This window comes from Hippoglossus hippoglossus, chromosome 7 (genome assembly GCF_009819705.1).
Source record: "Hippoglossus hippoglossus isolate fHipHip1 chromosome 7, fHipHip1.pri, whole genome shotgun sequence".
Classification (NCBI taxonomy): Eukaryota; Metazoa; Chordata; class Actinopteri; order Pleuronectiformes; family Pleuronectidae; genus Hippoglossus; species Hippoglossus hippoglossus.
In genome coordinates, this window is record NC_047157.1 from 25,536,214 (window position 1) to 25,557,518 (window position 21,305).

At 44.1% G+C, this 21,305-nt stretch overlaps 1 protein-coding gene across 1 annotated transcript in view; it reads left to right on the top strand.

Moving 5' to 3' along the window:
- LOC117764488 (probable phospholipid-transporting ATPase IIA) overlaps positions 1 to 14,777 on the top strand; it is a 30,925-nt gene extending 16,148 nt beyond the window's left edge. Inside the window, exons 15-28 of the mRNA XM_034590317.1 lie at positions 1,172 to 1,333; positions 2,221 to 2,313; positions 2,407 to 2,490; positions 3,272 to 3,442; positions 4,104 to 4,202; positions 5,550 to 5,639; positions 5,971 to 6,115; positions 6,998 to 7,062; positions 8,068 to 8,223; positions 10,007 to 10,071; positions 10,281 to 10,389; positions 10,485 to 10,542; positions 11,643 to 11,846; positions 13,061 to 14,777. Of these exons, the coding sequence (XP_034446208.1) occupies positions 1,172 to 1,333; positions 2,221 to 2,313; positions 2,407 to 2,490; positions 3,272 to 3,442; positions 4,104 to 4,202; positions 5,550 to 5,639; positions 5,971 to 6,115; positions 6,998 to 7,062; positions 8,068 to 8,223; positions 10,007 to 10,071; positions 10,281 to 10,389; positions 10,485 to 10,542; positions 11,643 to 11,846; positions 13,061 to 13,197 (1,638 nt within the window). The 3' untranslated portion in view covers positions 13,198 to 14,777. The remainder of the gene's footprint in view (positions 1 to 1,171; positions 1,334 to 2,220; positions 2,314 to 2,406; positions 2,491 to 3,271; positions 3,443 to 4,103; positions 4,203 to 5,549; positions 5,640 to 5,970; positions 6,116 to 6,997; positions 7,063 to 8,067; positions 8,224 to 10,006; positions 10,072 to 10,280; positions 10,390 to 10,484; positions 10,543 to 11,642; positions 11,847 to 13,060) is intronic.
- Positions 14,778 to 21,305: the final 6,528 nt, after the last annotated feature.

Genomic DNA, 21,305 nt, shown 5'->3' on the forward strand with positions numbered 1-21,305 from the left:
ATCTCCACATGCAGAAGAAGGGAAGGTTGTCATGCGTTCATTTTGGTATTGGTAATAAAACCTCTGCGAAGAATATAGATAATTATAAATATTCCACCACCACCACTAAGTCTTGTGGAAATCCGCTCTGTAGTTTTTGCCCAATCCTGCCGACAAACAACAAACACATCATCCGACGATGACAGTTTGTGTGATTCACAAACGAAATCTGATATCTGAATCACTTTGCCTTTCAGCTCGTAAAACAAACACGTCCTCTACGTGGTGGTTCTGACTCAACGCCACTGGACGCAGCATTATCAGCCCAGTCATAAGTCTATGGCCAAGCCAGATGCTGCTGTTACAAGGTGGTGCTGTCGTGGCGGACACCGGATCCTCATGACCCCCCCCCCCACACACACACGGCGATTATTTCTAGGCCGTGACTAAGCACCATCTTCATATTTCCCAACCTGGATGACAAACCTTTACGGTAGCGAGAGTGATTCTGACGTTAAAGAGCATTGTCAGACTACGTGCTCATGCATTTCCAAAAATAAGACATTTTCGGGGAACCACAAATCCTGCGGTTTTAAAAGTTGGAACGTGGGGATGTTTGTTGGCTTTTCTCTCCTGTGTGTGTGTGCGCGTCCATTTGGCCTCTCTGCCATTAGCTCTGTCAGAAGATGGATGGTGAATTGGTCATGTGATCTGGCTTCTGGTCTGGAAGTTATTGGGCAATCCTCCCCCCCACAAACACACACACACAAACACACATTGTATTAATGGATGTCATCTGTCGTTTGTTCCGTCCTTCAGGAAGAATCAAGCAGGAACAATGTTTTCAGTTCAGAAACGGACGTCTCCTTCAGTTTATCGATCGATAGCTGTGAGTACTGGAAACGCTGGAGCTATTGATTTGAAGCTAAATGGCGACTGTGCTTTCTGACCAGCTATTCTCCTCCAAAGTGTCTCCGCTGCTTTCTGTGTGATCCACGTAATGGAACATCATATTGACATAATGGCTTCTTCATGGGAATAACCGAAACCAGAGCAGTGGTCACTCTTCTCTCTTCTTAAACGATGATAATATTATAAAAAACAACAACATGGCAGTCTGCTGGTCTTTACCTCCTTTATTTACAGGCATATATTTACATATATTATTTTATTGTCTCTACTCTGTTGATAGGTGTCGCTGGTGCAGTGGACTGAGAGTGTCGGTCTCACACTGGTGGGACGAGACCAGTCCTCCATGCAGCTGCGGACCCCTACTGGCCAAATCCTGAACTTCACCATCCTGCAGATATTCCCCTTCACCTATGAGAGCAAGAGGATGGGCATCATAGTGCGAGTGAGAGCCACGGGGATTTCTCTACAGTAGCTCTCATGCATTATCATTTATCTGTTGTATTCTGTGTATGATTTTAAAAATAAGAACTTTATTGATCTCACACCAGGGGGAATAAAATAGGCAGTAAAATATAATATTGAATTAAAACAGAAATGCAGAGAGTATGTACATAATATACACTTTTCACTACAGATGGAAATATTACTTGTAGAGAAACATACTTTAGTAAAGTTTTTAAACCACAGGATGTAAAAACTGTATTTGTGCATTAAGTATATGGACGTATTGAAATACACATAAACATAAGCATATATAGCTTTTTGTAATTATATAGGTAGGTACAATATGAATATGAGTATGTATAAAATCACTGTAGTATACTAAATAGCAGTATAATATATATATAGGATATAGGTGTCTTTCACAATAAAAGCATACATCTAAAAGATAATGTAATTCAGTTACAGTCAGTGGTTGTAGCTGTGATGCTGCTCAGTACTCGACACTGACTTTCACATGAAAACCCCCCAAAACATATTTATTTTATAGGATATTATCTGAGGAAGACTTTACCTTACAGCGACCTCTGACTAAGTCCGATGACTAACTCTATTTGTGTTGGCTGGATTACGAGTCAGGAAGCCTGGGATCTTGAAACTTGACTTCCTCGCGATAATATTTTCAAGCCAAACTCTGTGAATATCAAAATAAGTTACGCATTTCTAGGCAACACAAAATTCTCCCAGCCGCACGTTGGCTCACGTGGGTATTGAGTGGAAATTTTCTTCTCAGCGAAGCGTACTCGGGTATTTCATGTTGGGGTTTGTCAGGTTTTTATATCCTGTTCCTGTCTCACACTGAATTAACTGAGACGATTTGTTTTGTAGGATGAATCAACCGGGGAGATCACATTCTACATGAAGGGTGCTGATGTGGTGATGGCCGGCATCGTCCAGTACAACGACTGGCTGGAGGAGGAGGTGGGTTTCCCTCGTTTTCACAAATCAAAGATGCAACGACCGTGGTTTTATTGCTGTTACCTGCTGACTCCAGATGTTCTCTCTGTTTTCAAGTGTGGAAACATGGCGAGGGAAGGTCTGAGGGTCCTTGTGGTCTCCAAGAAATCCCTGACAGAGGAGCAGTATCAGGATTTCGAGGTGAGCGGTCAACCCACAGCGAGCTGAGGCTCAGCTGATGGACTGTCTCTCATTTTCTTTGGTTATTGTGTAGTTAAATCACACAGAAATAAGACGTGTTGCACATTTGTTTCACTCAAAACTCTCGAAATCTGTAGCAGAAGGATATTTATTTCCAAAGGTCAAAGTGTGTTCTTGGGTAATTGGAGTAACCTCTGACCTCCACCACCACTTCTGGCCTGTACACCCCCCACACCCACACCCACACACCCAGGCCCCACTCATTGTTTGAGCAAGGCAGGGCCGTCTCCCCTGCAGTCTTCATCCCCAGGCCCATTACTGAAGTGTATAATTGTGTGAGCAGAGCGGGTGGGCAGCAGTGACTCACCGACTGAGTCACGCACAGAGTTTGTGTTCCTGCATGAGTCACACTCTGATTATTTTTTGCTTTATCTCACTCTCAAAAATTGCCCTGGAGCTGGAACCCTGAAACTGGGCTCGAACCAGTTGATCATGTCTGTTCTGTACTTCCAGCTCTTTTAAAACGTTGTGGTTCTCAGGGTTTATATTTAAACTGAAACTTAAAATATTCTATATCGAGGTTTCAGTACATGTTGGATGTCATGTGTTGGATGTTGTGAAGTTCTTCTCCCTGTGTTTTCATTTATCTACCACAGCTGGTGGCCATATTTATACTTTCTCCTTCTATTCCTGGCCCTTTCTCCGTCTTTTTGTCTTGCAATGATTTTACCTCATTTAAAACCAGTTCAAACTATTCCCATCCCTCGGCTGCGTCCCCCAGGCGCGGTACGTCCAGGCCAAGCTCAGCGTCCATGACCGCTCTCTGAAGGTGGCCACGGTGATTGAGAGTCTGGAGATGGAGATGGAGCTGCTGTGTCTGACGGGGGTAGAAGACCAGCTCCAGGCCGACGTCAGGCCCACCCTGGAGATCCTGCGCAATGCAGGCATTAAGGTTTGCAGGGGGTTGACTGATGGCCTCATGCTCACAGCAGCAACACATTGAAAACACAAAACATAGAAACAAGACGAGTAGTTGTGTTTTTCATATCTGTCCTTGTAAAGAAAACCCATTCAAGTGCCTCATTAAAGTATTAAAAACTAGAGTAAATTGGAATTAATTATATTGACATTTCAATTGGAAGCTGGTCGGCAGACTTCAGAGGGCAGTAAAATATTTTACCACATTTTTATGGAGACATTTGGTTTTGAGAATCATAGAAGCTGATTTGTGACTGTGCTCATGGTCCCATTTGTTCTGAATTTAAAAGGTCAGTTCACTAAAAAATCAAATAAATAGTCTGAGGGGAATTTGCTCAGTTTCTGTGATTGTGAAGATTTCTCCCCCCCCACTGCAGTACAGTGAAGGTAAAAATAATAATTTCATCTGCTTAATACATTTAACATTTAAATCAATAGTGTATCTGTCCACGAACTGTGTCCTTGTAACTCAAAGTTTTCATTTGGGACTATTAACAGAAAGCCGCTCCAGTGAATCTGTCACACGTCACCGATGAACCTTCAAAATGTCGTTTGTCAATCCTGTGATTCAGTGAATCTCTGCTGAATCAGTGCATCTTATAAAACCCATAAATTCTCCACAATATCTCTTGTAGGTGTGGATGCTGACAGGAGACAAGCTTGAAACCGCCACGTGCACCGCGAAGAACGCTCATCTGATCACCCGCAACCAGGACATCCACACCTTCAGACCGGTGAGTGCCGGACAAGGACTTCTCCGTCTTCCTGTTTGTTTGCACGTAACAGGTTTTCAGTACCGCAGAGTTCAACGCAGTTCAGTGCACCGCTGACGGTTTCCCTGACTCCCGTCGACCCACGGGCATCCACCTTCCGTGCGGCCGAGGCCCATTTGCTCGTGGTCATGCAGCTCCACACAACTACGCACGCAGCCCAAGCCAGAATCCACAGCTGAATAAATCACCTCCCACCAGCGAAGGCATCCAAGCCAGTGTCAGAGGGAACAAACAGGCGTTCGCTCAGCGGCCAGCGCGGAGAAACCAGCTGAACCACTCCCAGAGGGAACATGCAGAGGGCTCACTTCCTAATTTGTTTTTCAGGTTTCAGGCTCTCTCGTCGCTTTGATAGTCCCCCTTCTGCCTTCCTCTCTGGAGCCGCGCCAGAGCAGCAGGAGCGCCTGCCATATAGGAAGGTTACAACTTGCGCACAACTGCGGTTACTGGAAGAGGAAAACAATGGTTGGCACGGCTTGAAAACCTCTGTCCCAGTGGACGGGGGAGTGCTGACTGGGCCTGTTGCACATACATCTGGATTAGTTTCCTGGTGGCCACCAACAGCCTGATCTGGATTGACGTATGAATAGTCAGCGGCTGAAGGATATTCATACCGGAGCATAACTCGCGTTGACAGATTAACACCGGGCCTCGTCAGTGCCGCATTTTTGGAACATTTGTAGATCTATATTTGAAACTGACAAAATTGTGAGGAGCCTCAGTTGATTTTACATTCTCCCACGTCCCAGTTTCCCATCTCAATTAAGATTAAGAACAAGATAAGGAACAAAGAACTAAACATACAATAAACAAACAGGGAAACTTTAATAAATGCCCGTATAGTTCTAATTTAGTCATCTTCTTGTGCACATTGATGTAACTACACATGATTTAATTGAATTTTTCTTCACAAAAATATTTAATAGTTAACGTTGGGATGCATTGCTCTGCTAAAAAGGGCGATAATCAAATTTTATCTTCTCACTAATTCCCAGCGGAATCTTAATGATTTGATTATAAACTCGTATAACTTTACAACATGCTGTTATCTGAAGTCCCGTTGTAATAAAGACACTAAGACGTATTATCAGAGCAGTTAATCGTTCACTAGTTGGACGTCTGGCAGATATGCAGTCGCTCTCACGTTTGTCTTTGCTGCAGCTGAAGTGAAACGAGCTGCGATTCTTTCTGATAACGATCGGGGCGTTGACAGATTGTCGTCCCTGATACGTCTTCGTGTGGAGTTTCTCTTCTGTGTGTGTCTGTGCTTTCATACGTGTGCAAAGATGAATGTGGTTTCCACGGTCACAGGTGACAACGCGAGGGGAGGCCCACCTGGAGCTCAACGCTTTCAGGAGAAAACACGACTGCGCTCTGGTGATCTCGGGGGACTCGCTTGAGGTGAACACTGTGTGTGTGTGTGTGTGTGTGTGTGTGTGTGTGTGTGTGTGTGTGTGTGTGTGTGTGTGTGTGTGTGTGTGTGTGTGTGTGTGTGTGTGTGTGTGTGTGTGTGTGTGTGTGTGTGTGTGTGTGTGTGTCTAACCCTCCTCCCACTGATTTAAAGCTCCTTATGAAATATTTTCTGTGTGATGCATGATAATATCTGCCAGTGAAGGACGTCTGGAAGTGGTATCTGTGGTTAGAGTCACTGTCTGAGCTGCAGCAGGAGTTTAACTGTTCCATGCGGTGGCCTGAGGTTTCTCACCCGTTTGCTCTGATCGGCCTGTCGCAGGTTTGTTTGAAATACTACGAGTACGAGTTCATGGAGCTTGCGTGCCAGTGCCCCGCTGTGGTCTGCTGCCGCTGCACGCCCACTCAGAAGGCCCAGATCGTGCGGCTGCTGCAGGAGCGCACCAACAAACTCACCTGCGCTGTCGGTGAGTAGAAAACCGTCCAACAGCTTCTCTCCTCCTTCTCAAAAGGGAATCGGTCTCTTCAGCTTCTGACATGATTTTGTTCTCTATCTTTTTTAAATTGTGCATTGTTAAAGTTATACTTTATCTATATCCTCCTCACTGTCACTGTCCCTTTATTCTACTAGTCTGATTTAAATGTTTTAAAGACACATGATTTCCGCTGCAGAACTTATACAACATGCAGCTGCACCTGCACATTACCACGCGACCTATATATCGGTTGGCTGTTTAAAAATTGGCCGATATGAGTCTGTCACAGACGTGTCAGTATCAAACCTTTCATTTAGCAGAAGAAGCAATGCAATTTATGTTTATATTTTACTTTTTAAAAAGTCTATTGTCTTAATTTAAGTTATATATATTTGGTTGTATCTGTGTTTACTTATTATTTAGTTTTTTATAATACAATTTGTAGTTAAACCATAAAAGTATTTGACGACGATCTTGCTTTTCAGTAAAATCCCATTGTGATGACAGAATCGTGTAATTTAATTTAGTTACAAAACTCTCTGCTTGATATCAGTGATTCAAGCAGAGAGTGATCTCAATCTACGTGTTTATTTAGTATTGTGTTGTTTAATGTGTTTTTCATGAATCACTCGGCGCCGTTATCTAATCTTTTATCTGGTAAATTCCAAGCAGACATTTTATCTTCCTCTTACTGCAGCTCTGATCTCTGAATCAGGCCAGATTCAGGGAGTGTCTCATAACACAAACACACACACACACACACACACACACACACACACACACACACACACACACAATACTTTGACCAACAGTTTGTATTGGTGAGTCACTGATGTGAATCCTGACACTTCCATGCCTTTTGTTTTCTCTTAGGGGACGGAGGAAACGATGTCAGCATGATCCAGGAAGCCGACTGTGGCGTGGGAGTGGAGGGAAAAGTAAGACTCCCTCCGTCTCATGGCCTCACACCGACGTGCCGCTCTCACAGATTCTCTCTTTGTGTTTCCTGTAAAGATCCCTCTCACGTTCAGAAACATGTAGAGGGACGTGTGCACACAGATGATTCCTCTTTATGAGGATCTATTGTCTGAGTTGAGGAAGTAACGATGACAGGATGCTTTTGAGCTCAAGTAAAAAAGTAAGAGTTTCTCATCCGTCCGCCCCTTGAATCTCTTTCTGTGACTTTCCTGCAAAGATGGACACATGAAATTTACTCCGACATGAACCTCGTGCATCTTCAGTATGTTTTCAACATTTGGGGGAAATTATAATTGGAAGACATTTTGTGAAGGGGCGGAACATGATGACTTTTTAAAACTCAGACATGTTAAGTGGACTGATGTGTGTCTGTGTGTGTCTGTGTGTGTGTGTGTGTGTGTGTGTGTGTGATTTAGTGCAACACAGAATCTCGAAGGCCCCTTCAGAATTATCTTCTTATTTATTTATTATACTTTTTCTTTCAGTAATTTAATTTTTTGACCTCTTAAATTAGTTTTTCTTTCTTTAAAGCACGTTTATTTTTCAATTTAATTGGTTCTTTGCTCTTAAAAAGTGACTATTTCCTAACGAGTAGTTGTTCAGAATAAACAAACCATTTAAATATGTCATCTTATGCTTTGTATGATTGTGATTATACAAGAATTGTGATTAGACTGAAGTACTGATGGATAGATAATAAAAAGCCCAATTAGTCGCTGCCACACTTGTTAATATGAATTCAAACGGTGTGTTCAGTGTATTTGTGTTTCCAGGACGTATTAGAATCTGCAGACCTCAGGCCCGAGCGACACTTCTTCTTCTGCTCACATGTTTTCAGCCTCATTTCAGTTTCCACACCGAGCGTCACTGTAAAATCAGTTCATGTTACCGTGAGCGCTGAGAGGCCTATTTTTCAGGTCAGCACAGACTTGTCCTCACTGTCCTCTGTGCTGTGTGTTTGACAGGAAGGAAAGCAGGCCTCCTTGGCCGCGGACTTCTCGGTGACTCAGTTCAAACATTTGGGTCGTCTCCTCATGGTCCACGGTCGGAACAGCTACAAAAGGTCTGCGGCCCTCAGCCAGTTCGTCATCCACAGGAGTCTGTGCATCAGCTCCATGCAGGTAGAGTGTACAACCAGAAGCATGATCCACGTTCATCTGCTGCATTTAAACTCATTTAAAAACCACTTTGGCTCAGTTTTATCAGCAGTGAGTTTTAATTTGAAAAACTCAGACCACTGAGCACAAATGAAAACATCTGTATTAGTTAATGTGCTATATTTATCGGAGCAGTAGCGTAGAAACGGCAGATGTTAATTCAATATCGCTACTGTTTTGAAATAGAAAAATATTTCTGTCCATCGGGAACTAATCATCTCATCAGAACTAGAAGAGCGCCGGCCTCCACCAACAGTTTCCTTCTGAAACCACATTTAAATCTATTAGATCTGTACAAACTCATATATCAATCCTCCAAATTTCTTTCATCAAGATCCACGAATTGTTCTCTGGGAAATATTAATTTCTTGGCCCGTGCTTCCACCAAGTTCCGTGGAAGTCAGCTCAGTAGCTGACAAAACTGTCAAAACATAAAAATCCTTCTGCTCGGTGGAGGTAACGAGGTTTGTTATGATCGTTTATAAAAGATACAGAGCAATTAGGAAAAAGTGAATTCATGCAAACGTCAGTATTTGACGTGCAACGTAAGATTGGCTTTTCGAAAGCTTTCCTTTTCTGTTCTGTTTAAAAACAAACAAGGTTAATTTTTAATCAAAAATCAAACCATTTAATACACAGCGACACTGTAACACGAGAAAACATGGAACATAAAACCACATTAAACTCTTCTGTAACCGACTTATGAAAGAAAGAGGAAAAATAAATTGCAACAGAACTTTTTTCCTTCTTCTTTCTTCCACCACCATTACAGATTGGACCTGCATGTTATTAGCAAAGCTGGTTTGTATTCCTGTGCACCAGAGTAATGATGCATAAACAAAGAGGAATCACTGCAAACACAGGTTTTACTGATTCAGTCGAATGTGTGTTTTGATAATCAGCCCTGAAACTAACATGTGGAGCTTTTATTCTGAGCATGTGAGTGAGTCAGTGTTGAAAGGTAAGAAAGTCAGTGTTTTTTTATAGTTTTCCACATTTAAACTGAGCTAAATTTACAATACAATTGCTGTCCAGTGAATTTGTTTGTCTGGTTTGTGTTTATCCACAACACCTAAAAGTCTAAATGTGAGGAAAGAGAAACGAGGCAGGGACAAGTTCCAGGGGTGGTCACGGATGGGTGGGGCTCACGATGACTCAGAGGAGTGGGCCCGTGGTGCCCTTCTGAGCACCACCCCCCCCCACACACACACACACACTGAACACCGTCCCCAATCCAGTTCCCATCCCCGAGTCCAGCCTCCGCCCCCGCCGTGGAGGGACGGCCCATGACTCACTGCATCACGGCCCTTTGGGGTTTCAGGGAGGCCCTCCTCCACATGTCTCACGTTAACGCCGACCACAGCCGCAGCTGTGACCCGTCTGGCTCGGGGCCGCCGCCTGGTTGGTCGGCCCCCGTGAGTTGACGGCTCCGTACTGGCACCCCTCCATATGTTGGGCGGGGACAGACGCCAGAAGTCGTCAGTGCAGTAGCGGCGGAGTGAGGTTCACAGCGGCGTTGTGTGTTTAATGTGGGATTCAGCAGATTGACTAGTCCGAGTGTGGTTGGCTTTTAAAGTCTGTGTTACCATGACAGGTTCATGTTGTACTGTAATATTATACCTCCTTTTTATCGGGTTTATTCTGCTTGTGGCATTTGAAAAGTGAAGCCCCTGTTCTCTTCCATCATCATCATCTATATGTTCATTAATAAGAACAGAAGAATAAAGTTCCCTTCTCTTGTCCCCAGGCGGTTTTCTCCTCCGTCTTCTACTTTGCCTCAGTCCCTCTCTACCAGGGATTTCTGATTATCGGGTAAGATGCAAAACTCTGAATTCCTGTGACTTATCAAGAGAGCATTCGGCCGCCTCGTTTCTATGGCATTTCCTCTGTGTTGAAATGTGAGCAGGGGAAAATATGAATGTATCGGCTGCAGGACTGATGCATTTGTAATGAATCCAACAATGAGATGTGTGAAACTTCATCTCGTGTTGTCCACACTGAGAACACTTTGTCTATTTCAGCTACTCCACCATCTACACCATGTTCCCTGTCTTCTCCCTGGTGCTGGACAAGGACGTGGAATCCGAGGTTGCCATGTTGTACCCGGAGTTATACAAAGATCTGTTGAAGGTACGTGATGTGTTTCATTGGCACAAAGCAGCAAACAACGTGCACAATCCAAGATGTAACATTCATTTTATGTCTTCTACTGTTTTCTGTCACAGGGTCGACCTCTATCCTTCAAGACGTTTCTAATATGGGTCCTGATAAGTATCTATCAAGGTAAGGAAGAGGCTGCTGCAAATCACAGAAGGTCGATATTCAGTATAAACTACAGCAGCACTAAAGAGCTGCAGCTGCACAGAGAGACGTTCACCTGTTTGTTCAAAGTTCAGTGAAGCTCGACAGAACCTGAGGTGGAGAATCAGTCGTTGTTGCTGATGAACGTCCTGTTTTTATGATCCATACGTTGAAGATCCCCTTTTTATTCAACATTTGTTTTAGTATTGAACGTGTCACGTGTTCAAATCCCACCAACACTGCTCTTCCTTGGGCCTTGAACAATAGCCACACACAGACAGACTGAGATTTCTTGAATTAGTAGATAGATATATCACTTATATTCATAATATGTTCATAATCTTAATTCAAGTTCAATATATCTTGTTGGCTTTCTTCTTATTTATATTTATACATAATAAAGTTTATGGTAAAACTATAAAATACAAATTACATTTCTTTGTCATAAGGGTTTGGAAATGAGGAATCGTTGCCAAATTATTATTTTTCAGTAAAAACATCGTCAAAATATCGTAAATGTTGTATTATTAAATATTTAGTGTGACCTCGTGCTAGTGCAAACTCACAGAATCTCTTGTGGATGTGAGCGTGTGGACGTCTGAGGCATCAGGTGAGAATCAGACGCACGCATCATTCCCCTCGTGACGCGCAGCTCAGCCCACTCTCTGTCCTCCTGAACTTTATTTATGTCTGAGGACTTTGTTGGTCACAAACACACGAGACATTTCCAACACGGGTCATTTGCAGTGAAAAGTGTTTTTACAGGAGAATCTTAAAGTTTTTCCCTGTTTAAAAAGCACGAATGTTCCATTTTATAGCCGATCTTAAGAAACTGTATATTTTACATAGTTTACTAAACAAATTCTCTTTGTGGACGAGATAGTTTCAAACTTTTTAAAGAGATGATCGTGAAAGTATTCAAATAGTAAAACTTGTTCTGAGAGTAAAATGATCCTCGGAAATTAAATCTTGTTCAAAATAAAGATTTAATTAATTTCATTCACTGATTGGAGATTAAGAGAAAACTCTAAAAGCTGGAACAACTTGACCTTCGTGTCTCTGATGTGTTCTGTCGTCCGCAGGGAGCATCATCATGTACGGGGCGCTGCTGCTCTTCGAGTCGGAGTTCGTCCACATCGTGGCCATTTCCTTCACCTCCCTGATCCTGACGGAGCTGCTGATGGTCGCCCTCACCATTCAGACGTGGCACTGGCTCATGATCGTGGGCGAGCTCCTGAGCTTGGCCTGTTACGTCGCCTCGCTCGTCTTCCTGCACGACTTCATCGGTGAGTGAGCACACGTGTGAGAGAGAAGGCGACTCGGGGCCCGTTCAGTTCACCGCAGCCTGATTGATGGGCTTGTGCTGCGGTCGACCTTGAAGTGGTGCGTCAGCGTTCGCCCCCCCCCCCCCCCCCCCCCCCCCCCCCCCCCCCCCGTTCACACGACAAGCTGTGGTATGCAGGTTGTTGTGAAGTCTAAAGGTGAGAGACAAACTGTCATCGGTGAGGACGAGGCTCAGACACACCGTCAAACAGGAAATGCCAGCAAGTCCTTCAGTTTCCTGTGCGACTGCTGTGGCTCGTGTTTATCACCGAAAAGGTAGAAAACACTTCATCACGGAAATAGAAATTCTCCCGAATGTCAGACAGGAACAGAATCAGAAACACAAACAGGCTTTATTACCCAGAGTATTGTTGTTGTGTTTACATTACTCCACTCCAGCCTGCGTGTTGCCAGGCTGTTCGGCTTCTATTTACTTCAGCTGACTAAAGCTGACAAAACGAGCCCAATTTAGTTGTTGCCATATTAAGACTCGTGACCTACACGATACCCAGAGCTCTGCACGCCCTTATTTTCATCTTTATGTGCGGTGTGGATTTCCACTTTCAGCCGACAATCGCCACCACTGAGGATCGTGAATCATGTGGTCAAACCTCCTCTGGACCCTTTGCCTCCGTCCTCAAGTCCGACTGGAATAAACTTTAAAGGCTATTGTTGCCTGTGAAGTTTACACACTTTTATCTACCGAGGGAATTTGTATGAAACTGTTAAAAGGTGATTTCATTCAAATGATATGATTCCATCTCTCCGTCAACTATCGAGGCAATGAACCCAAAACAAGTTATTAAAACAACAGATCTCTTAACTTGCTGTTTTACTTGATTGTTGCATTGTGAACTAGCGCTGTTCGCCATGTGCATTAAGTTTTTACCGTCCACGCAGATAGTCAGACCTCAGTTTCAGCTGCAGTTGTGCTCAAACCTCCTCGTACCCTCATGCGAGAACTTGTCTTTCACCCTTTGGACCGCTTGCCGCCTGCTGCCGCCATAAACTGATCAATTCTATGGGAATCGCTGCAGAGAGAGTGAAACAAACCTTTTATTAGATTCTGCACCTCATTTAATGAATCCCTCCGTCGTGGTCGTTCCTCGGCAGATGTTAACATTTAGTCCAGAGTCTCTCTCTGACCTCTGACCTCTGTCTCTGTCTCTGTCTCCAGACATCTACTTCATCGCCACGCTGTCGTTCCTGTGGAAGGTGACCGTCATCACGCTGGTGAGCTGCCTGCCCCTTTACATCCTCAAGTACCTGCGGAGACGCTTCTCCCCGCCCAGCTACTCCAAACTGACCACTTAAAAGAGTGCGAGGATCCTCGGGCCTCGTTACCCACACCCCCCCCCTCGTCTTCATCCAGCGGAGCCTGCACGTAGAACAGAGAATCAAACATGGATTCATCCCCTCTAATTTCTCCTGAAGAGGTCTCCTCTGGGATGTGACAGAGGGACAGAGCGCCAGGGGCAGGTCGCTTCCTGAGTTTGTGTTAATAAGCAGTGTTACTTGCTTCCTGTGTCTGATGCAAAGATTAACTGACGGCTGCTTTTGTATTAATAACTCACCTACAGCGAATTATGAGTTAGTTTGAAAAGCTGCAGATGCAAAACATATCCGATGTAATATAATAAAGTGACTATTGTGACAGATCGAGACTCCAAATGAGGGAAGTAAATGATGTGGGTCAAGTAGAGACGAGTGGAAAAGTCTCTCGCTCGGTTTGCTCGATGTGTCATTTGGGCTGGAAGATTAAATTCTCTCTAATTTCTAGTTGCGCCTAAATAGTAAAGTTGTTTTTTATTATTAGACTCTGAATCTGACGTAGGGTTCTCGCTCAGGACCTGATTCACCGTCTCCTTCAAGAGGGCTTTGATGAATTACACGGTAAAGAAAAAAAAAAGTAAAAGTTTACTGGCTAGACTTTGCATAAAACACACGTCTGCAAGTTTGTGTGTTTGTTTGTGCGTCACGGCCGACGCTGCGGCCCCGACACGGCGGAGGAGGTGCGGCTGTTTATTTTTCGAGTGACCTGTGGTTTTCTGATGTTAAATCTGTCCTTGTGTTTCTCTGCCCGGGCTCCGGAGTTTGTCCTGTTTGTGAAAGCGCGGCCACAACAGCCACAGAGGAGCGTCGGGCTATTTGCAGCCGGGGGCCGTCCGGGGGCCGCGGCTCCCGGACGGCCGAGCGCCCGCAGAGGAATCTGCAGCCTCTCATGTGGCCGCTCCGCACCGGCCACGCTTCGAGCATTGCATGATGACTCACTGTAACGGTGACCTGAAGCCATAACTGAAAATACCCCTGTGACCACTGTCCAGCTGCCCCCCCCACCCCCTCCTCTCCTGATGTCCTCACTGCTACTAACCTTCGCAGTTCAGCTGTGAAATGCAACACGGATCAAATTAAGACTAACAATGTGAATATTGTGACGTGTGACGACTGCACATTGAGAAAAAGAAAGTTTCATTACGTCTGTGTCTCCACATTTCACTGCTGCTGCGACGACGAGTGTAAATAATGAGCGACTTACAAATTTACACGACCACGTCCGGCCTCATTTCAAAGTTATTTTAATTTTTTTTTTAAAAAGAAAAAATGAATCTTGTTGTGCTTAAAACAGAAAAAGTCCAGGTTTCCATAAATAATCACTAAACTTTTAATCACCACTGAAATTGTTTGCACAGGATTTTTTTTATTTTTTTTATGTGATAGAAATTACAAAACATGAAATGATGCTATAATAACATGCTTGCTTGTACATAACCAGTTTTTTTAATTTATCAACCTGTTTTATTTAATGGTGTCGATTTCACTCAAAACAAAAAAGGGAGAATTGTGTTGATGTCAATGTTGTGATGATGATTAATAAATATGTTTTCTTTTCTCGCTGCAGTTTTTCTTGTATGGTTTCGTGTCAGATTCAAATATAACAGGGACGTTATTGTAGTTTTTGTTTTTCCAATGCACACGGAATGGGCCAAGTAAGAAATTATTAAAATTATGCACAGATTCGGACTAAAGGGCGGATTTTACTTCACTTTCTTTAACATTGTGAGATGACGAATTTTGACAATTTCACAGATTTACCAGGGAATAATTCATGGATCTTGATATTTACCAATTTTTTATGAGCGTGTGTAATTTAGTAGAACTTTAATACATTAATATAGACTGTTGGGCCTAAGTGGAGGTTTGTGCTGTTTGCTTTACTAGGATCAGATCATCGTAGGTTTTGTTCTTTTTGTAGTATTTCTTGACAATGAAACAGAAAATCAAACTTGACCTTTAGGACGACGAACTGTGAGGAACACGCTTTGTAAGACGCCCCCACATGACAGGTGTTACGAGACCCTGCGAACATCTGAAGGTGTTTGACGTCATCTTGAGGTTTCATGAATACAAATCGCGAAACGGCCTCAAAGTGCCGAATAACGGAGCTCGCTGTGGCTTAATGACCTTTCTGTGAATCACAAAAGTGGAACCGATTTATCTTAATGTGGCCTGAACGGGATTCAGGGACCTCACGCTGAGTCACGATGAGATTAGAAGCAGGGAAACCCTGTCATGTGGCCTGGGAGATACTTTCCCTTCTCAGAAGCCGAGTTGGGACTGAAACTAACATCCAGAGTTTGTATGTGAAAACAATCAGGGTGGCTCCGCTGGGTTTGTGATGAGGTGCGAGTTACACAGGATGTGAATCTGAAGGTGCAGGCAGGTCTGGACGTTTGTCCGTCTCACCAGAGGAGGGAGTCCCTGATGCCTGGAGACGCTCCTGTCTTCACCCTCCTCCTCCTCCTCCTCTTCCTCCTCCTGGTCTCAGCCTACACGTCATGTTCAAGGTTTTCCACACATCTTTCGCTCATGAATCAAAATGCACAACAAATAAAACACCAAATTAGCCTTTTGTTCTTTTCTTCAAGTGTAGTTTGAGTTCTACTGTTCAGAAGGAACGTTACTAAGTCTCCGTGAAGGTGTCGGAGCTCGTCGTGTTTCAGCTCCGAGGTGGTTTGAGTTGGACGAGACTCTCGGTCATAAAACGCAGCTCAGGACTGTTTAATGTTCAAAATAAAACCAAGTTATGTCCAACTCTCTCTCTTTTTTCTTCTTCCTCTCATTCCGTTGCCCAAATGCGTAAGTTATACCATTAAAAGAAACCATTAAACTTCTCAGACCCATGAAAAGTGAAACTCCAGCCCAGAATCAACAGAGCTGCCTGCTAACCTCAACATTTGTGGTCGTCCCTCCTCTCTTCAAGCTGCGTGGAGCCCCCCCCCCCCCCCCCCCCCCCCGGTTGGTCCGCTGCCAAATCCACAATCCAATCAAAGTAAAAACAGAAATTTACTTATTCCTATACAAGAGGAAAGTAAGTTCCCTCACAACTGTTACATAACATAACCGGGCTAATTGTCACAAGGTCGGCACATTTTATCTTTGGCACTTCAAGACAGGAATTTGTTTTCCAGCTCGGAAACATCTTACACGCTTCTCCCAATGGAACAGAGAGAGAGAGAGAGAGAGGGAGAGAGAGAGAGAGAGAGAGAGAGCGAGAGAGAGAGAGCGAGAGAGAGAGAGAGAGAGAGAGAGAGAGAGAGAGAGAGAGAGACTACCCTGCAGGACGCACCGTCACAGGCCCCTGACTGGAGCGCTTCATGCAGATGATACCATGGAACCATGTGGGATCCATATCCAACCTTCGGGCCAAGGCGACCACATCAACAAGGCCACTGGGCCGTCGCCAGTTTCCTGTAGAAAGCTCCCTCACATGGTTCGGGTCTGAGGTCAGCTGTGCTTCTGTGTCCCTTCTGATTGGCTAATGAACTCACTCGCTTTAGCCCCAGGTCGGATAACGCAGCTCAGATCGTTTGCCACGTTAAGCTCCGTCTGTTTTATAGAACAAATACAAAGATGGACAGAGGACAGATCCATGAAAGTGAAGCCAAAGTGTCTCCATTGCCACCCAGTGGCTGGCTGCAGTATAGGTCCCCACCTCCTCCATGTTAGCAGATAGGACACGGACCAAACTAGAAAGTCAAAATACACGTTGAATACATTTTCTGTCCTAGGTAGATAGTTGATGATTGGTAGGTAGGTAGGTAGGTAGGTAGGTAGGTAGGTAGGTAGGTAGGTAGGTAAGTATGTCAGAAGTTAGGTAGGTAGGTAGTATAGGTAGGTCGATGGTAGTTAGACAGGTAGGTAGGTAGTTAGACAGGTAGGTAGTATAGGTAGGTCGATGGTAGTTAGACAGGTAGGTAGGTAGGTAGGTAGGTAAGTAGGTAGGTAGGTAGTTCAGTCAGTCTGTAGGTCGGTCGGTAGTAAAGGTAGGTCGGTGGTAGTTAGACAGGTAGGTAGGTAGGTAGGTAGGTAGGTCGATGGTAGTTAGACAGGTAGGTAGATAGGTAGGTAGGTAGGTAGGTAGGTAGGTAGGTAGGTAGGTAGTATAGGTAGTATAGGTAGGTCGATGGTAGTTAGACAGGTAGGTAGGTAGGTAGGTAGTATAGGTAGGTCGATGGTAGTTAGACAGGTAGGTAGGTAGGTAGGTAGGTAGGTAGGTAGGTAGGTAGGTAGGTAGGTAGGTAGGTAGTATAGGTAGGTCGATGGTAGTTAGACAGGTAGGTAGGTAGGTAGGTAGTATAGGTAGGTCGATGGTAGTTAGACAGGTAGGTAGGTAGATAGGTAGGTAGGTAGGTAGGTAAGTATGTCAGAAGTTAGGTAGGTCGGTAGTATAGGTAGGTCGATGGTAGGTAGGTAGGTAGGTAGGTAGGTAGGTAGGTAGGTAGTATAGGTAGGTCGATGGTAGTTAGACAGGTAGGTAGGTAGGTAGGTAGGTAGGTAGGTAGGTAGGTAGGTAGTATAGGTAGGTCGATGGTAGTTAGACAGGTAGGTAGGTAGGTAGGTAGTATAGGTAGGTCGATGGTAGTTAGACAGGTAGGTAGGTAGATAGGTAGGTAGGTAGGTAGGTAAGTATGTCAGAAGTTAGGTAGGTCGGTAGTATAGGTAGGTCGATGGTAGGTAGGTAGGTAGGTAGGTAGGTAGGTAGGTAGGTAGGTAGGTAGTATAGGTAGGTCGATGGTAGTTAGACAGGTAGGTAGGTAGATAGGTAGGTAGGTAGGTAGGTAGGTAGGTAAGTATGTCAGAAGTTAGGTAGGTCGGTAGTATAGGTAGGTAGGTAGGTAGGTAGGTAGGTAGGTAGGTAGGTAGGTAGTATAGGTAGGTCGATGGTAGTTAGACAGGTAGGTAGGTAGGTAGGTAGGTAGGTAGGTAGGTAGGTAGGTAGGTAGGTAGGTAGGTAGGTAGGTAAGTATCACTAAGTACTTTAAACATCCCCACAGGACATTTGTAGCAATAGATCAAATGTACAATATACAACATATTTACAATATAAACACAAACAATCTTCTGTCGTACTAGATGAAGAGAATGACATTTGAATTTAAGATGTTAATATTTAGATGCACTGATCTGTTTTGAAGCAACAGAAACCGTTGATGGATGATTTGGAATGACACCGAATAACGAAGGCGCTAACTCACGTCAATTGTTTACTACACATTGTTATTGCTCAGTGTAAACACTGGATTTTGGCGGTGACAGGTCTCTGGCTGAAACAGGCATGGACACACACCCTCCTCTGGATCTATATATAGCTCTGTGGGCCTGGAATGCTTTGATTCTCTTAACACCCTCCACTGCTGAAGACGGACTGCAGATGTGTTTCTCTCCCTGTGATGACGGACGTTAATTCCTCCACCAGCAACTGAACAAATCCCTCTCAAATCACTTCGGTTCCAAATGGAATAAACTAATTTCTAAACGGTGCAACCAGTGATTATTTGTGATAGTTGAGGCTGAAATGCAGTTGGTTGTTATGAGGGAAATTGTAATGGGAGACATGAGTTTTTTTCTTTCAGCCGAAATGCTGAATAAGGTCACGTTGTTTTGACGACCAAATATTGACTTGTTCACATCCGTATTGTGCCGAGAGCGTCGATAGTTGTGAAATCCTGTAGGATGCAGCTGGAAACCTGGGAAAGACAGAAAATAGTTTTGACAACGGAGTCGATATTGTTTCTTGGGATTTTATACGGCTGTGCCGAAAAGGGAAAGAACCATGAGCTCGTCCACCACTTTTCCACTGGACTTAAGACACTTGAATTCTTTCTACAAACATTTGCGTATCGATCAGAATCATGTTACATAAGCAGGCGGTTTCCTCCGGCGTGGATGTATGTAGTTTCCATGTTGACGGAACAAATTACTTCATTCGTACAATTCGGAAAAAGGAGCGCAAGGTTTTCCAGGGATCTGGAGTTGTGGCAGGAAGGAAATAAGATTCCTTATTGCACAATGAGATGCCAGCACTGCCCACACTGGACTCCTGTGTCAGCAGCTCCAGCTCCGCTCGTCTAACATCGACTGTTAATCATGAAACACGAGCTTCTTTAATTAGGCTGCGACAGGATAAGACAGATTCTCCGATCATGTGCTTCGCTCCTCTGAATGTGTTTAATTGATACCACAGGACAATGAGGATCTGTTTTCACTTTCATCAGCTGAACACAGAAGTTTCTTCTTCGGTCTGAGTTGTGGATAGAGGATTTGTCATTTGTGACATTACAAAGGTTGTAAGTGAAACGAACGAAAGTTAAACAAATGTGACGTGGAAACTTTAAACCTTTAACACCGAGAAAGGCTTCAGTGAAGCAGGAGACATCTAGTGGCCAACATCTGAAAAGCAAAGTATTCGGATAGTCATAGGAATGGAAATTGTTAACAATGCAAAATAGTATTATTTTTATAGGTGGATATTTAATATTTGATTTAAAAAGAAGATACAACATGTTAATCGTGAGCTACAGGGTTTCTGGGACCTTTAGCTAGATGTTTAATTTCAGTCTTAGAACTTTGTCTCTAATCGGTTCTTAATTCCTCCTTCAGAGGCGTTCGATGAATGATTCCGTCACAACAGCTCCTTCGAACACTGTTGACAAATGCGTCTTTCCATTCCCGATCATTCTTAGAGCAGGATTCATTGTGACCAAGCTAACGAGCTAGCTATCCAAACTGTAGTAACTGCAGCTGTTCGATAAGTAGCTAACGATAAAATGCGGGACCTCCTCCGTAGACCAGACGGCGTCATTTGGGCCTTCGTGGTCGACGAGGCCCCTGAATTCAGACACAGCTTTTATGCTTTAATGATAGAACATCAGCTTTGAAGTTGGTATTTAACTTCTTAAACTATCTAAAGTATTACTATAATATTCCCTTTTGATGCTTTAGGTGTGACAGACCTGTTCATGTGTAGCTGCTGCAGTGCATTCTGGGACAGGCTCCAGCCCTGCCACCCTGAGTGGAACAGCCAATAGAGAAAGAGGATAAGAGGATGGATGACTTATTCTAAATATCATCAGGAGGTAAAAAAAACAAGTGTAATCAGAGCTAATGAAGAAGGAGAGAAGCACGATGTACCTGGCAGCCGAGGAGGCAGATCAAAAGTCCACGCTTCCCTTTGCCCCCTGAGTTTCCTCCGAGAAGTTTCCATGAGACACCACACGAGGCAACATTTCCACATCGAAGTTCCACTGCTTGGATTTAAAAGCTCAATCACATATGTTACACTTGGAAAACTCGAACGGGGCAATGCTCTAACCCAGACGAGCCAGTGAGCTGTTTCACAGTGATGGAAAATGCTGCATGAACCTGGAAAAAGTGGGTTTTTCTCTGAGAAACACGGAAGTGCAAACTCGGCCGTCTGGACGGAGGCAGTTTTCCTTTCTTACGCGTGTGCCGCTCTCATTTGCTCATTCATAATTTGAGTTGCATAAGAGTTCCGTAACAGGGGAGGAATTTACATCTGGTAGACATGGCTGCCGCACGGTTACCCCCAACACGCCGGCCCTGTCCGCCGCGGTTCACAGAGTCACTGCAGTCACCTTGTTCATCCAGCAGACTCCCTCACTCAGACTAATCCACGTCTCAATCCAGAGCAGATCCTCTGATTACCCCTCCTCCTCCTCCTCCTCCTCCCTGGAGACACACACACATTTTCCTATGAATGGCCTCGGCTCTGACATGATGATGTATAGGATCAGTCACTGAGGCCACGCTGAGGCCTCAGCACACAGCATATAGGATGTTTGACACAAGTCTGGTGTCTGTCAACCTACTGATTTTCTGTCATATGTTACGTTGAGTATGAACTGCATGTAGAAGTATATTTAAAAGTTTGACATTTTAGGAAATGAAACTGTCTTTGCTGACTGTTGACTACTGTCTGTATGCTAAGTTAGCATCGAGACTGGAAACACGGGGGAACATGCAGACTGGCTTTGTACAAACCTGCCAATGAGCAACTCTACAAGTCACCAATTAGTAACGAACAAGATATAATGTTGTTAATTACACATAATATATAATTT